Below are 16,490 nucleotides of genomic sequence, written 5' to 3' on the forward strand. Positions count from 1 at the left end.
ATAAAAGAAACTGAATTTGGAATAGAAATGTTCAGTTTCATCTAGACTGCAACAGTATCTACAGCAAGACGGACAACAGTCTGTTAAGTTTTTTGGATGCTGTATATATTTACTAAATCAGGTCCCAAAACCTTTCATAACCATACTTGTTCATGCCCTGTAATTGACCTCCCTTTTCATTTTGCTTTGACTTAAGTCGAATTTAAAATACCACAATACAGCTTTGACATTGAAACCTTTTCCTTTTGTTTTTAAATACCACAGCAGTTGAAAAGTTAGAACTCTTCTCCTCCATGCTTCTTTTCTCTAACGCAAACAATGAGGTACGAAAAGCATTTTCACCTTGAACGCTCTCATGTTTGATCTTGTCTTCCGCATGTCTCCAGTTGACAGTGAAGGCTCACATAATGAATGCGTGCTTATAAGAGTCGCCACATTTGCATCAAAGATCTGAACCCGTCGTCTCCGGGGTGGAGTAATGCGTTAACATTCAGCTGGTCTCTTTGCTGTTCAAGGCGATAATGGGCTCCTGTTCTTCAGTGAAAAATGGAAAACTCTATTTCAAAAGTTTGAACTTTAAAATCCTGACAAAGCAGCAGTGGCAAATGAAGCATTAAAAGCCTTTGACGCTCATACAGTAAAGGGTGTATTCAAATGTCTGTGTGTGAACGTGGACACAGAAGTTATTCAAAATCCATCTGCAGAAGGTTTTAACATTTGAATCGGGAGTGTTTGTGACAGGTATCATGAAACAAAGCATTAGTAAGTGTCTTAAACTTTAAAAATGAAAAATAAAAAACATCTTCTAAGGTCATTCTGCAGAGTGAAAATCATGTGCAGCAAAACTACAGAAAGTTGTGACATGAATCTGAAGCTCTCCTCAGTTTCACAGAACTTTATAACTATAAGGCAGAAAACAGGCACAGTTATCCACACCCTGATGAACAGAATGGAGCTTGTTCCTCCAGGTATCACCTCTGGAGTTACTTGACACCCAAAAATTGAGCTAAAGGTAGAATTATTCCCCAAACACTTACAGAAACATGACCCCAAATACTTAACAATGTTGCCCCATAAAGGCTAGAGGTTTAAGAAGACAAGTTAGCTGAAACACTCCACTGTAGATGGAGTGCAGAAAAAAGAAGCCATAAACACAACATTGGCATAAAATGTTAGGTGAATGTAAGAGCCAGAGCCAGATTAATAGGATCACATTCCTGTTTCCCTCAAGAATTTGAAGTAGTTGTTCTCATCTCTGTTTCTCGGTTTTGGTATCTACCAGTTTGCGAGGCGGATACAACGTTGACATTTTACCTGCTACTTTAAAAGTCTCGTTGTAACAATAAAATTAAACAACAAATTCATGAAAACGCATTCAGAGCAGTGATGTTAAGGGCATTCAAACCAAAACATTGAGCTGAAAGACGGTAAAACAGAATTGCAACACTATTCAAGGTCTTCTGTGCATCACTGAATGGAGATCCCTGTTAGTGGATATTTGCAGTGCTTACTTTTGGTTGGGGTGTTTCTGACCCCGCTGTGGCCTCACTTGTAGTTGTCAGTTCAGATATTTGGGAGAAGAAATGTTAAAATAAACGAATAAATAAATAGATTTACATTCACCTTATGCTCTCGAGTTTGGGCTAAAAGGAAATAAGATGCACTTGGAAAACCTTGGATAGATTTACAGTCGCAGTAAGAACACTGTATTTGTCTGTTTACTTGTTTTCCACAAGAGCGTGTAAGGGCAGCATGGATCCAATCATTCCCTGTTGTTATTACAACACACAAATTAGAGTGTCAGTGTTTTGATTAGAGTTTAGTGGAGGAGGGAACAATGGTAATCTGGTTTATGGGGCATAGGTTATGCATGTCTATACGCTTGAGCAGAGTTATGTTGTTTGTGAACATAGTGGCTAATTATTGCACAGTTTGTGAAACTGGATACACAGTGAGGATGTCTAGTTCAGTAAGGCTAAAGGCTGCTAACAATATCCCAGTTGTATTCAAGCACAGCAGAGCTGAGATTAAGGTTTATGAGTTGAGGATATGTAAAGTCATGTGGACTCTTTGCAGTCATGTGAAAAACTACACCCCATGATTCAGTAGCTTGCAGAACCACCTTTAGTAGCAAAGACCTGAAGGAATCCTGACTTTACATCATTGCGGAGGTATATTGTCATGTTCAGGATTTGCAGGCATAAAGTTTAATATTCTTCAAGTTAACTGAGGCCTGCAAAGTCAGTTTCTTTTTTTTGCATTGCATGAGCATTGTACTAATTGCATGGGTCAATTTGCTTGAACATCTAATCCTGGGAAAAATAACAATTGTTTTGCCTGTTTTCCCACTTGAATTTTAAAAAGTTAGCAAAAACTACCAGACAGGCCCGTTATTAGAGATTAGGTAATAATGAAAATAATTATTATTATGTGCTTTTTTCCCTACATGGTTCTGCAATTTGAGTTTTAATATAAATCCAGTGCACTGCTCTTCTTTACAGCTGTGTGTCTTTGCTTCATCCAAAAAGCTCAAATGATGATAGACAGATGATAGACAGTGAGCAAGTATTGAATGGAACAGAGGTGCTATTTGTTTAATTTCTTACATTTTCTGTGTCTGGGGGTTTATCCCATGTCAACGGATCTGTGGCTACTTTCCAAGTTCCCCCATAGTGGAGAAAAGCTTATTTAATTTTCAGTTGAATTACACTCAAATTTCCCAATTCCTTTTTCCTCCTTTTAAATATATGCATGATTTGTTTTCCCTCAAAACTGACAAAAATAGTGATTAGCATAATTGAGTAACCGCTATTCCATAATGCTTCAGTTTTTTAGTTTTAGTAGTTACAATGTTGAATTTTACAATATTTATATTCAGGTTTCACAGAGATTTTGGTGATTGATTTGATAAAACAGGTCTGGGTCTTGAGGCTGAAGCGTATCCCAGAGCGGTGAGAGGTGGGGTACACCCTGGATAGGTTGCCAGTCTGTCACGTGGCTGTGGCCCTGGACAAATGCTGGATTCGTACCCAGAACCTTCTTGCTGTGAGGCAACAATGCTAACCACAGCACCACTGTGCTGCTGTTGTTCGTTCAGTATATATTTACTGAATTTAAGGTCTCTGTTAAGATTTGGAAAAATAAACTGCTGTAAATATATCTAGCTTTTTAAAATTAACATTCGGCCTATGTCACCAGTTGGTAAACACGCTCTTTTCTAAAGATGATGTAGAACTCTGTGTTCTTTTCACTGAGATCAGGTGGGAATCCCATCATGAACCACTGCATTAAGGTCACTAATTTTAACTCAGTCATCAACTGGAGAAGTAAACATTAGCATGCATCTCCATGTCTCTTTGTCCCATAATGCAACCTCAACATTAATGTCTGCTGAGAGTTTCTGAATATTTTTTCACTCTCAAAGTAAACATGTTTCCTGGAAGACTCAGAAAGCTGAGCAAATGAAATACATTTAGACACTTGCACAAGAAATGTAAACTCATTGTCCATAAACCCAACCATGCAAATGTCTATTTTAAGGAATTATCAACCATGTTTCTTTCAGTTTGTGTGTAAATAGAAATTTAAACAGGTTTTCAGCTTTATAGTAAATGTAGTAGAAGCTATTGTTTATTAGACATGGATGTGCTGAATTGCCTAGCACAAGTGCCTTTTTGTAGTTATTGAGCTACATCTTGTATCCATGTATTTATATTAGCATACCTTTCGTTTCATTGCCAGGCAAAAAGAGAGAAATAACCTACAATACGAACAAAGACTGGTTAGTTCCCAATGCTGATATTCAGATCTCACAAATGCACATATATAGTATGAAACAGATAGCTTTAGATAACTGTAGTAGATGGGTGCCTTTCAGATAAACATGACTTAATATTTATCATTTCTGCTTCCATGGTTTTGTAACGACATGTAAATATTTTCTGTGTTTGCTTATCATTTATGTTCTCCTTATTTACATTTAATTATTTGGTGGATTTATACCAGTTTAATTAAATGCTTGAACAAGCTCGGTTCAGAAACAAGATACTGTGCAAAGTTATGTGTTAAGTTGTGTTTTTTTTTAAATATTTGATAGACAAAACTAATTAAAGAAAAGCTGAAAAGATATTAAGGATGAGATGTTTGAGTAACATATTTCTTTTTTCTATGTGGTTACAATAGCTGCCAAAATCATCATAGTTTGCTGTTGTTGTAGAGCAGAACACTTTTAATTACATGTGGGGTTTGCGATTTGTCAGCTTGAAATCCTAATAACGTTTGTTTTTTCTCTTTTTTTTCCACTACAGATGTGCCTCCATTGGCTGACTCAGTGTTTCTGGAACTACCTGGACTGGACAGAGATCTGCCACTATATTTGCACCTGTGTGGTGATGGGTCCTGACTACCAGGTTTACATGTGTGTGGCCATATTTAAGCACTTGCAACCAGACATCCTGCAGCACACACAGTCCCAGGAGCTACAGGTCTTCCTCAAAGTAAGATGGAGTCAGAACTACAATATACATGCAATATTTTACTAACAGAACATACTCAGATTCACTTTAAATCTCTAAGGTAGCCTTGTTAATTACTATATGTAGGTATGTCAAAGAGGAACAAGTATCCAGTTTTCTGTAGTTTTCCCTCAAAAATCTGTGTTCTGTGAAACCTTAAACACTTCTGCAGGTAAATACACTTACCTGCCACTTTGTTCCATCTGATCAGAAAAATCAAGTGCATTTGAATTTATGTAGTAAGGTCTGTTTGCTTTGATAAAGACTTGTCTCATTTTCGGTATTCTCTCACTCTGCTTCATATGTATTGTATATTAATATTTACAAAAAAAAAAAACATTTATTCTTTGGTCTGATCTTTCTTGGTCTTGTGTTTCTTAGCTTAAACACTTTGATTCTTGTTGGTTTCTTTCACTAGTATTGGTTTATTTGTAGCAGTTTGAGGGCCAAATTCTTCTTCCAAAACTTAATGATGAGATGTGTTTGCTATTTGAACTCTGGGAATCATTGATGTGGGCTCTAATCTGATGTGCTGTTAATTGGCGATTTCTGAGGTTGGGTAACTCTAATGAACTGATGCTCCGCAGTAGAGTGAACTCTTGGCCTTACTTTCCTAGGAACGTTCCTCGTGAGAGCCAGATTCATCACAGTGTTTGATGATTTTTGAGACTGCAGAGACTTTAAGTTCTTGACACTTTCCAGAGTGACCTTCGTGTCTCGTACTAATGCAGAATAGTTTCTCTTAGATGAGCAGTACCTGTCACAAACCTGTCGCACTATACTTTACTATGGAAGGTTAAAAAGTGCTAGGATCACTTCAGTGCAAAACAGGCACTGGTTTTAAACACATTACTGAAAACTATTTGAGGTAAACAAGGTTTTTAAGAATGCAAAGTAATCTTTTTTCTTTTCTTTTTTTTTTTTTTTTACTTTTTTTCACTTGTGCCAGCGTACATAATAAAGAGCATTGACAGGTCCCTGGTTTGTTTTTTAATCATATCAGATCAGATCTGTGGCCATATGTCTTCACTCAGGTGAAGAGAAGAGCAGAGCTGCTAATCACCTGGTGGTAGGGAAGGTTGCTGGACAGGCTTCGTGTATCCAAATATATAGTGAGATTGCACTTGGAATGACCTCCACAGGCCCCAGTCTGTAAAGATCTTTAATTTCCACCCCCAACAGAGCTGGGCTCGTCAAGTCCAACATTAAGTCACAGACTTCAGCACTTAGTTTCCATGGCAAAGTCTATGTCCAGGTTATGGAGAGATGATTCCACCCATCAGTCAAACTTCAGATCCAGGAGGAAGAATACTGTGGGCGATTTGGGATCTATAGCTCGCTGTGTTCTCTGTAGCGCCGTAGTGAGCGCTTTGTTCGTATTTCCATCAGTAAATCATACCCATTCCAGACCTTTGGGAATTAGACAACTCTGCTGGGGCTGACCAGGAATGGATCCATTGATGGATGGATGAATCCATTAATCGTGATTGATAGTGACGGTATAGCCTGATGTGCACTTTGCCATAAATGTAACTATACATCACAGCTAACCATGCCACACCACCTATAACTGGAACATATTGATTTTTGTAAAGATAATGCTTCTTTGAAAGAAACTGCAATATATAATGAGGCGCAAATGTATCTGGCTTGCTCCTAATTCATACCGAATAGGCAGTACTGCCAGCATAGCAACATGCCGTTTTCTCATTTTCGTAACTCTACCCAATCCGGTCTTTACTTGATTGGTTCTGACATATTCTCTTTTTTTCAGTCTTGCAACAATTTCACTAAAAGTAACTGTTGTTAAACATTTATAAACTCAAACTCCAACCCGGTCAGCTCAGTTTCATTCTCTATTGTTTGAAGTAGACATCAAACTCAACACCGTGGCATAGAAACTCCCCTACCAGCCACTGTAGACAAACATAAACTATAAATGCTTACAATGACGTCAGCCACCTGCGTAGGCTACAGCATATATTTCAACACAGGAATACAAATGTAAGTTTATACATTTGTCATTGTGAATCTGGTACAGTATTATATAGGTTGTCCATCAAATGTATTCATTCATTCCCGATTCACATATAATAAATAATTCACTTTAAAAAAACTTCACTTTTAGAACATGTTCACACATCTTCCCACTGTGCTGTATTTCACTGAAACAAAGTCTGTTCATTAAAATGCATTCTGCATGGTGGATTGGATGAACTTTATATTGTGGAGCTTTCACAAAAGGTCTAACGTCACGGTCTCAGAGATACTTCTGATATCCAAAGCAACATGGGCACTGACATGAAGTACTCATCGTCATTACTCATTAAGCATTTCGATCCGTCTTGTCTCTGCCTTATAGCTCTGATGTTAACACCGGCATGAGCTGCTGCTGACAGTTTTTCTGAATAAAAGATCAGTTATGGAAGCTTTATCTGAGGAAGTTCCTCTAATGAGCTGTAGCATCAGATACTGCTGCAAAAGGCGAGCTTTGAGACAGTCTGTGTGTTTGTGTCTCTGCATGTTTGTGTATGCGTGTGTGTGTGTAAGAGAGAAATTTACTATTCCTGTCCTGAGCTGAACTGTTAAAAGTTTTAGACGTGCTAGTTTGCATCCAACGGCCTTATCTTTCTTCTTCTCCTCTGACTCTCTCTGTGGGAACAATGTGAAGGGAGTATTTCACCCAGACAGATGCGGTATTAGAGGATTTTTAAAACATTCACACACACTTGCTCTCCTCTACACTCATCCTGTCTCACTAGGGGGTATATCTTTATTTCATCTAAATTAAAATTTGAAGAGGCAAATGACTTGTTACAAGCGCTCTGTCTGGCTAGAGTTAAACTGCAGTGATGCTGAAGTGGTGAGTAGAAAAGCTGACAGAAAAAGAAAGACTGTTTGCCACTGACTCAGAGACCACATGAAACCGCCCATTCATATGTGTGGTATTTGGGGAAATATGTTTCTGCCAGCTGACATCTATTGGTGATATCAGTCTTACTTTGGTGCAGACCACAGTAGTATTTTCATGTCGCCTACTCATGAACCTGCTTCTCCTACATTTTAGGTTGCCCTCCTGTTTTATTATGCATTTGCATTTATTTTATACTGCATACAATTTCAAGACACCTGTCAATGCAAAGAGTGGAGACCTCACTCCAGGTCAGGGACAAGTTGCGGCCCAAGTAAATTTTTAAGTATCCCGGCTGAGATCCCAGTTAAAATGAGCTTCTCTAAAGGCTGGCTGGCTTCTCCTTCAGAGATGAGGTGAGGGGTTTGGTCATTCAGGTGGTTGGGCATCAGACTGGCATGCCTTCTAGGTGCCTCCTGGGTAAGTTGTCCTACTAGTAGGAGGCCCTGGGATAGACCTGGACACGTTGGAAAGATATGTCTTTCAGCTGCCCTGGGAACCCCTCAGTGTTCCCTCAGATGAGCTGGAAGAGGGGGTTGGGTAGAAGATGAGCTGGGCTTCTCTGCTTAGACTGGTGCACAGACAAGAGAAAAGAAGAGAGGAAATATAGATGGATGTGTTTATATGCAACCTGACAACCCAAAGCCTAAATTTAGGGGTGTGTGTGCAGCTGCTCTCTAGAGAGGCAGTCTGTTCAGAATAGTCAAAGTAGTCCACAAATATATGCAACAGGTAATTCCAGTCCAAATCTAGAACCATGTGTAGGTTTTTGTGTTCTTTGCTACCAGATAGCTTATGTAGTACTACAGCACTCTGAAAGTACTGCAAACATCTGCCTATTAAAGCTGTAACGTCTGTCACAAATTTGTACAGCTGCAAGAAAACAATCAGAAACATTACATATATACATGTCCAGACACTTTGCAGTATAGGTTTGATTTCCACCTGGCTAGATTGAAGCAATGTATCCCACCCAATTTTAATCAAGTGCAGTTTATCTCAGAGGAAGCCCTATCTTCAAAGAAATAGGGAGCAAAAACAAAACTGTCGAGTTAAAAACTGACTTTCAAGTTTTTTTGCACCAGAGTTAAGTTATAATGTTGGAGCTTTTGAATATTTCCGCTACATCAGTATGTGTTGGGTCAATATTAACCACTACCTTAAGCACATTAACATGGATCCGCTCAACCACCTCTTCAATCTGTTAATTGTACATCCCATGGTACATCTGTCTCTAGCAACTCATCTTATGGGGCAATCATCCTGATATATTCATGGTTTCCCCTCGTTTGTGCTCTGACACTCACTAATTCTCAGCTCTCGCTTTCCAACCCTCAGGGTGCTAGACTTTGGGTGGAAACCTTCGTGCATTGAGAGTTGTTTTCATGTCTCGAACTCAGTGTTTGTCTCCCCCTGTGGCCAGTTTATTATTCCAACCAGTAGGGCTTATGTTTTATTCATACAGTTAACTGGATTCTCAGCACCCGTCTTACCTACTGAATATGTTTGGCTGTGAGGGGACCTTCTTGCATCTTCACCATGATTCCCTTTGGACTGTGGGACACTTAGACACTTGTAGTTGTTTTGTATTTTCGATAACTCCACCTATTTAGTCTTGATCAGCTTGACAGCTTTACTACCATTCAACCACAAATATTCAGTCCTCTTCCTGAAAAAAGTTATTGGGGCACTTCATATATTTCCAAGCACTTCAGTTTGTCTTGTGGGGATCCTTCCTGATCAGGATTATTCTGGCTCGTGCTAGCTAGTCTTGTTGTTAAACAAGTAGGTAGCAGCCTGCTAAATTAAGTAGCTTAATGTAGCTTCTTCAGCCAGCAAGTGTTTGATGTTGTTTGGATCCATTTCTTTTTAAAAATGGTTTTTTTTCTCAGCAGGACTATTTTTCTTTCAGTTCTCACAATTCCTTATGAAATCCCATCACTCAGTAGGGTATTTTATATTAAAGTTTGGGGGTAAAAGCAACACTAAAATCCAGAGAAAATACCCAGAAGAACTTGTCAAAACCTTATTCAGCAAGTGTGGAAAGCATCTATTTGCGATGGCCAATCAGAAACAAAATGAGCCACAATGAATCTCACAGAGATGCGACTGTGTCACGGAATAAAAGACCCTTAAAGAGTAAACATGTCATTTAATACCGCCCTCCAATCAAAACTACATCAGCCTGACTTTGAGAGCAACCAGCTGAAATGCTTCTATTTTTTAAACTAAGCAATAAAACTGTGTATGCACTGCAATGTATTCCTGTTAATTTCACCTTCTGTGCGTATCCAAACTCACATTGAATATTAACATCAATTCATCACGTCAGTGCAAGATTAAGAAAATATAGAAATCTTTGGTAATTATTACATTAATTATCCTACCTAATGATCTCATAAGTGCAAACGGTTAATAAACCATTAAGATTATGTGGAACATTAAGCAGCTCATATTGCCTGTTAATCATGAAAGTATCCACTTAACAGCTCTGAACACTGGCATAGCAACTATATTCTGTGCAACCCTTTTTAGTCAAAATAGAAAGTGAGCATCAACAAACTATTTACCTTTCTTGTTCTTTATTCGCTGTTCTTAAAATATCAAAACACAAATACTGCTGTGTCAGTGGTTGTTTATCATTACAATAAATGAACAAGCCAAATAGCTTCAGTTTAGATGATTCTCACTGTTCAAAACCATATACCTCCTGTCTGTGTGCATCCACAGTAACAAAACATGGATATAATAGATTTAAAATAATGTAGCTGGTACTGCAGACTTATCATTTATGTCTTGTTTTGTGACCTGTAATTCTAAAGAAGATGTAATCACAGCAAGCCTTTATTGTTACTTTCAAAGCTTTCTCATACAGAAATGCAGTGCTTCCTGGAATAATCACAGAAGCAGGGTCCTTCATCAGACTGAAAACTCATTTCTTCCTGGCGGTACTTACTCCCCTCTGAACAGTCACTCCTCTGAAGTCACTTTATTTTCTCCTTTTAAATTATAGAAATGTATCGCTCCATTTGTTCTTAATCTCTTTCTCTTCTTTGCACTTCAGTACTCGGTGGTATTTCTACAATCACAATAATATTACTTCATAAAAGACATCGGAGCCTAAATGTTATACAGGCTGTTTTAGTGGATGGTTATTAAGGGTCACAAAATGACTCTGAAGAAGCCTGAGGTGAGCCCAAGGTGATTTGCAGAGTAGTAGATGATGGATACAAAAGAAAATAACTTTGGTTATGTAAAAATTATGCTGCTCTTTTCCTCCTATTGTTAACCTCTACACAATAAAGCAATAAACACAAACACCTGACAGAGGGTGACAGTCAAACCAGGTTCCTTTTAGAAGCAAGTTTTTAAAGTCATCATCTTAAATTGCATCTAAGCACTTATTAGCACACCTATTCTAAAGTATTATCTAAATGAACTTTGATTTCAGTTGACTCCAAAGCATAAAAACCTTGGAAACACTCACTCCCTGGATCTATCATCTTTGCTTTTACTGAATTCCCCAGTCAATTTCAATTAAGGATTCTTTAAATGCCACATCCAGCTCTTGGCCAAAAATTTGTATTGGAACATCTCAAGCAATGGCACATTATAACATTATTAAATTTACTCTCTTAAATTGCAGTACTGCTTACCTCACTATAGAGACAGTGGTGAGTATTTACAGTTCTCTGTAAACACAGAGAAGGTTGGAGAAAGTTTGTTTACATCCTCATCAGGATGATAAATAAATGATTGAGAATTAGTCTGCGGTCTTAACCCATGTTTGCAGTCATTGAATGTGTTTTTTACCTACAAAAATAAAAGAGAATTAAGAGAGTGCTGAGCAGTTGCATAAGTCATTTAGCAGTGCTTTTTTCTTTTTAAGTTCCCAGCCTGGATACTGAAAGGTTGGGAACTTAGACTTTTGCTCTTTGTGTGTGTGTTATTCTGAATGCAGATTGTCTTCTGGGTGCAGGTTTCCTCAGGCTGCTAATTGATGATGCCACTCACAGTCACAGTGCACACCAGCCACAGTTGCAGTGTTTGCATTGCCCATGGGGTCGGGTGTTGCCATCACAGATGCATACTTAAGCTCAGGCAGCAATTATAGCAGCTGAAATTAAAATCCTGACTGAACAAATGAGCCAAATAAATGTTCTGTTGTCTGGTCTAATACATGTCTCTCTAGTTAAGATATTGCAGCTTGTTAATTTACATTCTGGTGTGTGTGTGTGTGTGTGTGTGTGTGTGTGTGTGTGTGTGTGTGTGTGTGTGTGTGTGTGTCTGGGTGGTGGGGATGGTCGTAGTTATTAAGATATCTATGCAACCCTGTTTGTTTTGCTTTTCCAACACGTAAAACCTCATTACCTGAACACCGAGCAAGCATGTTGTTTACTGGCGCGGTGCAGCATTCGATTGCCAGAGATTTGATTTCCGCTGACTTTGAAACAGATTGAATGTAAAACATTTTAATGAAAAGGTTATATCAAATTATCCACACCTCATGTCCTAACAAAGTGAATGACGATAAAGCAAACAACCTTCTGCCTCCATCCCCAAACACTGTCTAACTGCACATCTTAGGACACAGACTTTGGTGTCTTTAAAGCAATATTAACTGCAGTTTTTTTTAAACAAGTCAACTGATGGCAATTATAAGACAACAGTCTGCTCTTTAGAAAGTACTTTAAAACTTTTGATTGCCTCGTTTGTACTTTAAAGTGGTACTCTGGCGATATATTCCACTAGCAAGAGACAAAGGCCGTCTGAAGATTGCTTTCTCATTCGTTCGTTAACTACTGCCTATATAACAGTCAGTTAACTCTAATGAGCAATTAAGTGTGATTTTTGGACACTTTTAAATCTGTCCATAACCTGCAATAGAGCGCACATTTCATGTTGAGGGTGTCAGACGACACACAGTAAATCTACAGTACAGTGAGCAGTCAAAAAGATCAACCATTCCACTCATAAAAGTACATCTTAAATTAATTGTCCTGCTGTCCCTCCCAAGGTCTTGTCCTTGTTCTTCTCAGATTCCTCCTTCATTGGGATCACTGTCTGACCACTCGCTTGTATACATTTGCAAGCACGAGCATAAAACTCTATGTCAGATTGATCGAAAAAACATTTTATCAGAGGAAGATTCTGCAGTTTCCAAGCTATAAGAAGCTGTAACAGGTCAGGAATGTGACCTGACCTGGTGCATGCTGGTCCAACCCTCCATCATTCATTGCTGTGAGCACTCACCACCCATGAATCCCCCAGGGTCACTGTCAATGCCAAGTCAGAAACCTCGTCAATATTCTTGGACAGTGACACTACTCTAAGTCACTTCGTTAGTTTTGAGGTTTATATATAGAATTAGTTTTAAAATCGTTCTATTAGTTTATAAAGATCTCGGTGGTTTGCTCCCTCACAGTACATCTCTGACCTGTTTGGTAAGACGACCCCTCAGGTCATCAAGTAGTTGTGCCCACACATGTGTTTAATAACTAGAGATGGCACGATACCACTTTTTTATGTCCGATACCAATACCGATATCATAAATTTGTATATCTGCAGATACTGATATGAATCCGATATGGTCTATTTTTATAATCAATAAAAGTTTTTTTTTTAAATATCTTGCTGCATTTTGAAAAGTTCATACTACAATTTTAAAAAAACAAAACACTAAAGCCATCCTATTACACTTTATATTTAGCAGTTCAGCAATACTGATCTTTTTATTTAGATTTAAAGTTCTGCTAAAAGTTTAATTATTTAAAGTAATATTCCAAAAGTAGTTTAAAATGCAATTTTATGAAGATTTCAAAAAGTCTTTGGTTCTGAAAAAAGAAGGGCAATATCAGCACAAAACAACTAAAAAAACAGGTTGTAGAATGGACCCTTTTATACTTAAAGCTTAACATAAATAGACATCCAGAGTGGAAAGCAGTGTAAATAAATCAAACATGGTTTCACAACACTTTTATCAAGATGGATGTCAGTGTAAGCTGTTTCTATCACATTTAACCTGAGACTGAATTTTGTGTCATTTCTATACAAGACTTAACACAAGTATGAAAAAAAGTGTTTTTCATAGTTTTTTTTTTTTTTCTTCGAACCACGAAACTGTTTAGACATGTGTCGTGCCAAGGTGGGTATCCCCGACAGAATTTGTTTCCCCTGCGTCGAGAGCATACGCTAGTATCTCCAAATCACAGACAAACAGTATCCCACATTCTTGATTTTTAGTTCAGAAACACTTCTTATAACGACTAACTACTCCTGAAATGTTGGAGGTTTTAGCTCTTTATACAGTAAAGTTACAGGAGGATAAAAATAATTATCAGGCAAAATGTCCTTTGTTTGTTCAAATAATCCCGTCCGATACCACATGAGATCAATAAATATATAATATTCTATTGTAAGTCTCAAACTGAATGGTAATGTAACACACTCATTTTTCCCTTTTTCACAAAACTAAAACATCACTACTTCCACATCTAATTGTCTGTAATGGAGGCGGAGTAAACTGGATCTGCACTCTGTGCCCAGCAAATGCTCGCGGTGCAGGGGGAACAAACTTTTTCGGGGATGCCTACCTTGGCACAACACCTGGTTTAGCAGCACGTAGCGAGGCTCCAAATGCTTTCAGTGTGAACTCTACACCGCTGACAGGTCACGCACACAACTATCACGTGACGCATACTGCTCCTAAGGTCGTGCTAAGGTCACTACCTGGGTGCCTTGATCGAGGACCCATCAACCAGGATAAATGCTCAAAGATTGACTCTAACTCTAAATTTCTTCTTTTCTACCTGCAGGAAGAGCCAATCCAGGGCTTCAGTTTTACCAACCACCTGGAGTTTATGGGTGTCCTGGAGCACAAATACAGGGACATTGTTCTGACTGATATGAAAATGATTTGAAGTTGATTTGAAGGCAAGGGAAAATTATTCGATTGTTATCAAAACCCAGCATAGATCAACTGTTAAAAGTATATTACTGTCAAAACATCACAAAAAACCCACTAAAAGTCAGGCGTGTTCAGTAAAATTAGATTATAAGGCAGGTCTTACTGTCACTAAATCTCATGAAAGTCTAAAACCACCAATAACTGTTTCATGGCAGTCTCATTTACATTGACTCAGTGCCTCATACGGCATCCTGGTAACAAAGAAATTCACTAGCACACCAAATATGTGACAGTCTGCTTCTGAAAATAGTCCAGCAGATGATTGATTGCTTGCTTGATTGATTGATACAGAAAGCTACAGCTCTTCTTTTGTTGATAATCAAAACAATCCAAAACACTTTTTTTTCTGGTAAGCTAACAAAACAGGTTTTTCTGCAGGTTGCAATTGTATAATATATTTTTGTTTATTATGTAAATAATGTAAACAGCTGTTGGAAGATTCAGTAATTGCATTTAGGAAATGTTTGATGTTTTTTGGTTATTTATTGTTTTTCCAACACTATAAATATATCTGAGTATTTAAGATCGTTTGTATTTGTTCAGCAAGAATCTCTTCTTCTGGGTTATTAAAGGTATCTCATGTCACAATGGCAGCTTTGTTTCTGTTTTTATTTATATAGTCTAGTATAACTTGTGTTCTCTCAGATACACTTGAAAAAAAAAAACTGGGGGATAAGGAAAGAGGAATTGTCTGTGGCCACCAGCTGTAAAAATCTTTCCCTTTTTGGGGGTTGTCTTGTTGTTGACCCTCCAGGGCACCTGTTGTCACTTTTATTTGCTCTAAAGCAGTTTATTTAGAGTTACAATGGTTTTAGTATTATTATTAGTAGTAGTATTATCAATCTTTGGCTCTTGTCCACAGCTTGTGTTTTTTTGTTTTGTTTTGGGGGTTTTTCCTGCCTTCCTTCCCTCACAATCAACCAGTCATGACAGATGGCTGCCTCTCCCCAAGCCTCGTTCTACTAAAGTTCCTTCCTGTTAAAATGAGTTTTTCCTTTCTGCTATCACCAAGCGCTTGCTCATAGAGCCCCCTTTCCATTAGTACCAACTCGGATCGACTAGCCACAGTTTTCTGGGTTTTCCATTAGATCATAGTACCTGCTTGGCCAGGGTTCCAGGCGATCTTAGCAGGTATTAAAATGCAACGTTGTTAGACTGCATGCCACCGATTGGCTGGTCAGTGTAGTCACTCAATGAGCCAGCTTATCATTCATGAAAATCAAAACTGCGCTTTTTGAAACCCGGCAATGAGTGAAATGGTTTTTTAAAAAAACAACAACGCTGTGGTCCCCAAGTATGACAAAAAGCCACAGAACGAGCAGCAGGTATATCGTCATCTCAACGTCCATCTTTGTTTACTTCACATACTAATTGCGTCATAGGATGCTCGGCCGTGTTACTATGACGACCACGCGCATTAGGTGGTACTTGATTGTAATGGAAAACCAGTCAATCCGAGTCGAGTTTATCCGGTTGAGTACTAATGAAAAAGGGGCTATAAAGCACTTTGAATGTTGTTGTCATTTGGGGCTCCATAAATAAAGCTGAATTGAACTGAACTGACTTGATTTGAATAATGCTTCCTAACTGGAAAGATCACTTAAGTTTAATTGAATGTTTTACTGTGATGATCAAGTGTTCTCTTAATTTTTTTGAGCAGTTGTGGTATCAACATGGAGTTTATGACTGTTGCTTTCTGACAAACTGACAATGTACTTTTAATAGGCACTAAACTTGTGGCAGTGCACTATTAACACTAATTAATAGGTTATGTTGGTCAGATAATTGCAAACCTAATTAGTGGCAATCAAACATTTACTGAGGAGGACTTGACATTTTTAATAACAGCTGTATAGATTTGCTACAGTTACAAAGAACATACACAGTCCATCTGTCCATCATCTTTTCCACTTATCAGTGCCACACGAAGTGCTCGAGAGTATCCCAGCTATAACAGAGTAAAAGGTGGAGTATAACAAAGGCTTAACAGAGAGAGATGCAGCCACATTCATGCTTACTACAGCCAAATTAGAATCACCAGTTATACTAACACAGACTGTGGGAGGAATCTGGAGTACCCAGAGAGAACCCACACAG

General features: G+C 38.2%; 1 protein-coding gene across 4 annotated transcripts in view; it reads left to right on the forward strand.

Moving 5' to 3' along the window:
- Positions 1-15,929, forward strand: part of tbc1d32 (TBC1 domain family, member 32) — a 92,355-nt gene extending 76,426 nt beyond the window's left edge. For 3 of the 4 annotated variants that reach the window (XM_063495638.1, XM_063495640.1, XM_063495639.1), the window contains exons 33-34: positions 4,308-4,496; positions 14,242-15,929. In XM_063495638.1, the coding sequence (XP_063351708.1) occupies positions 4,308-4,496; positions 14,242-14,346 (294 nt within the window). In that variant the 3' untranslated portion in view covers positions 14,347-15,929. The remainder of the gene's footprint in view (positions 1-4,307; positions 4,497-14,241) is intronic. The other variant, XM_063495641.1, reaches the window with a different exon arrangement.
- Positions 15,930-16,490: the final 561 nt, after the last annotated feature.

This window comes from Pelmatolapia mariae, linkage group LG15 (assembly GCF_036321145.2).
Source record: "Pelmatolapia mariae isolate MD_Pm_ZW linkage group LG15, Pm_UMD_F_2, whole genome shotgun sequence".
NCBI lineage: Eukaryota > Metazoa > Chordata > Actinopteri > Cichliformes > Cichlidae > Pelmatolapia > Pelmatolapia mariae.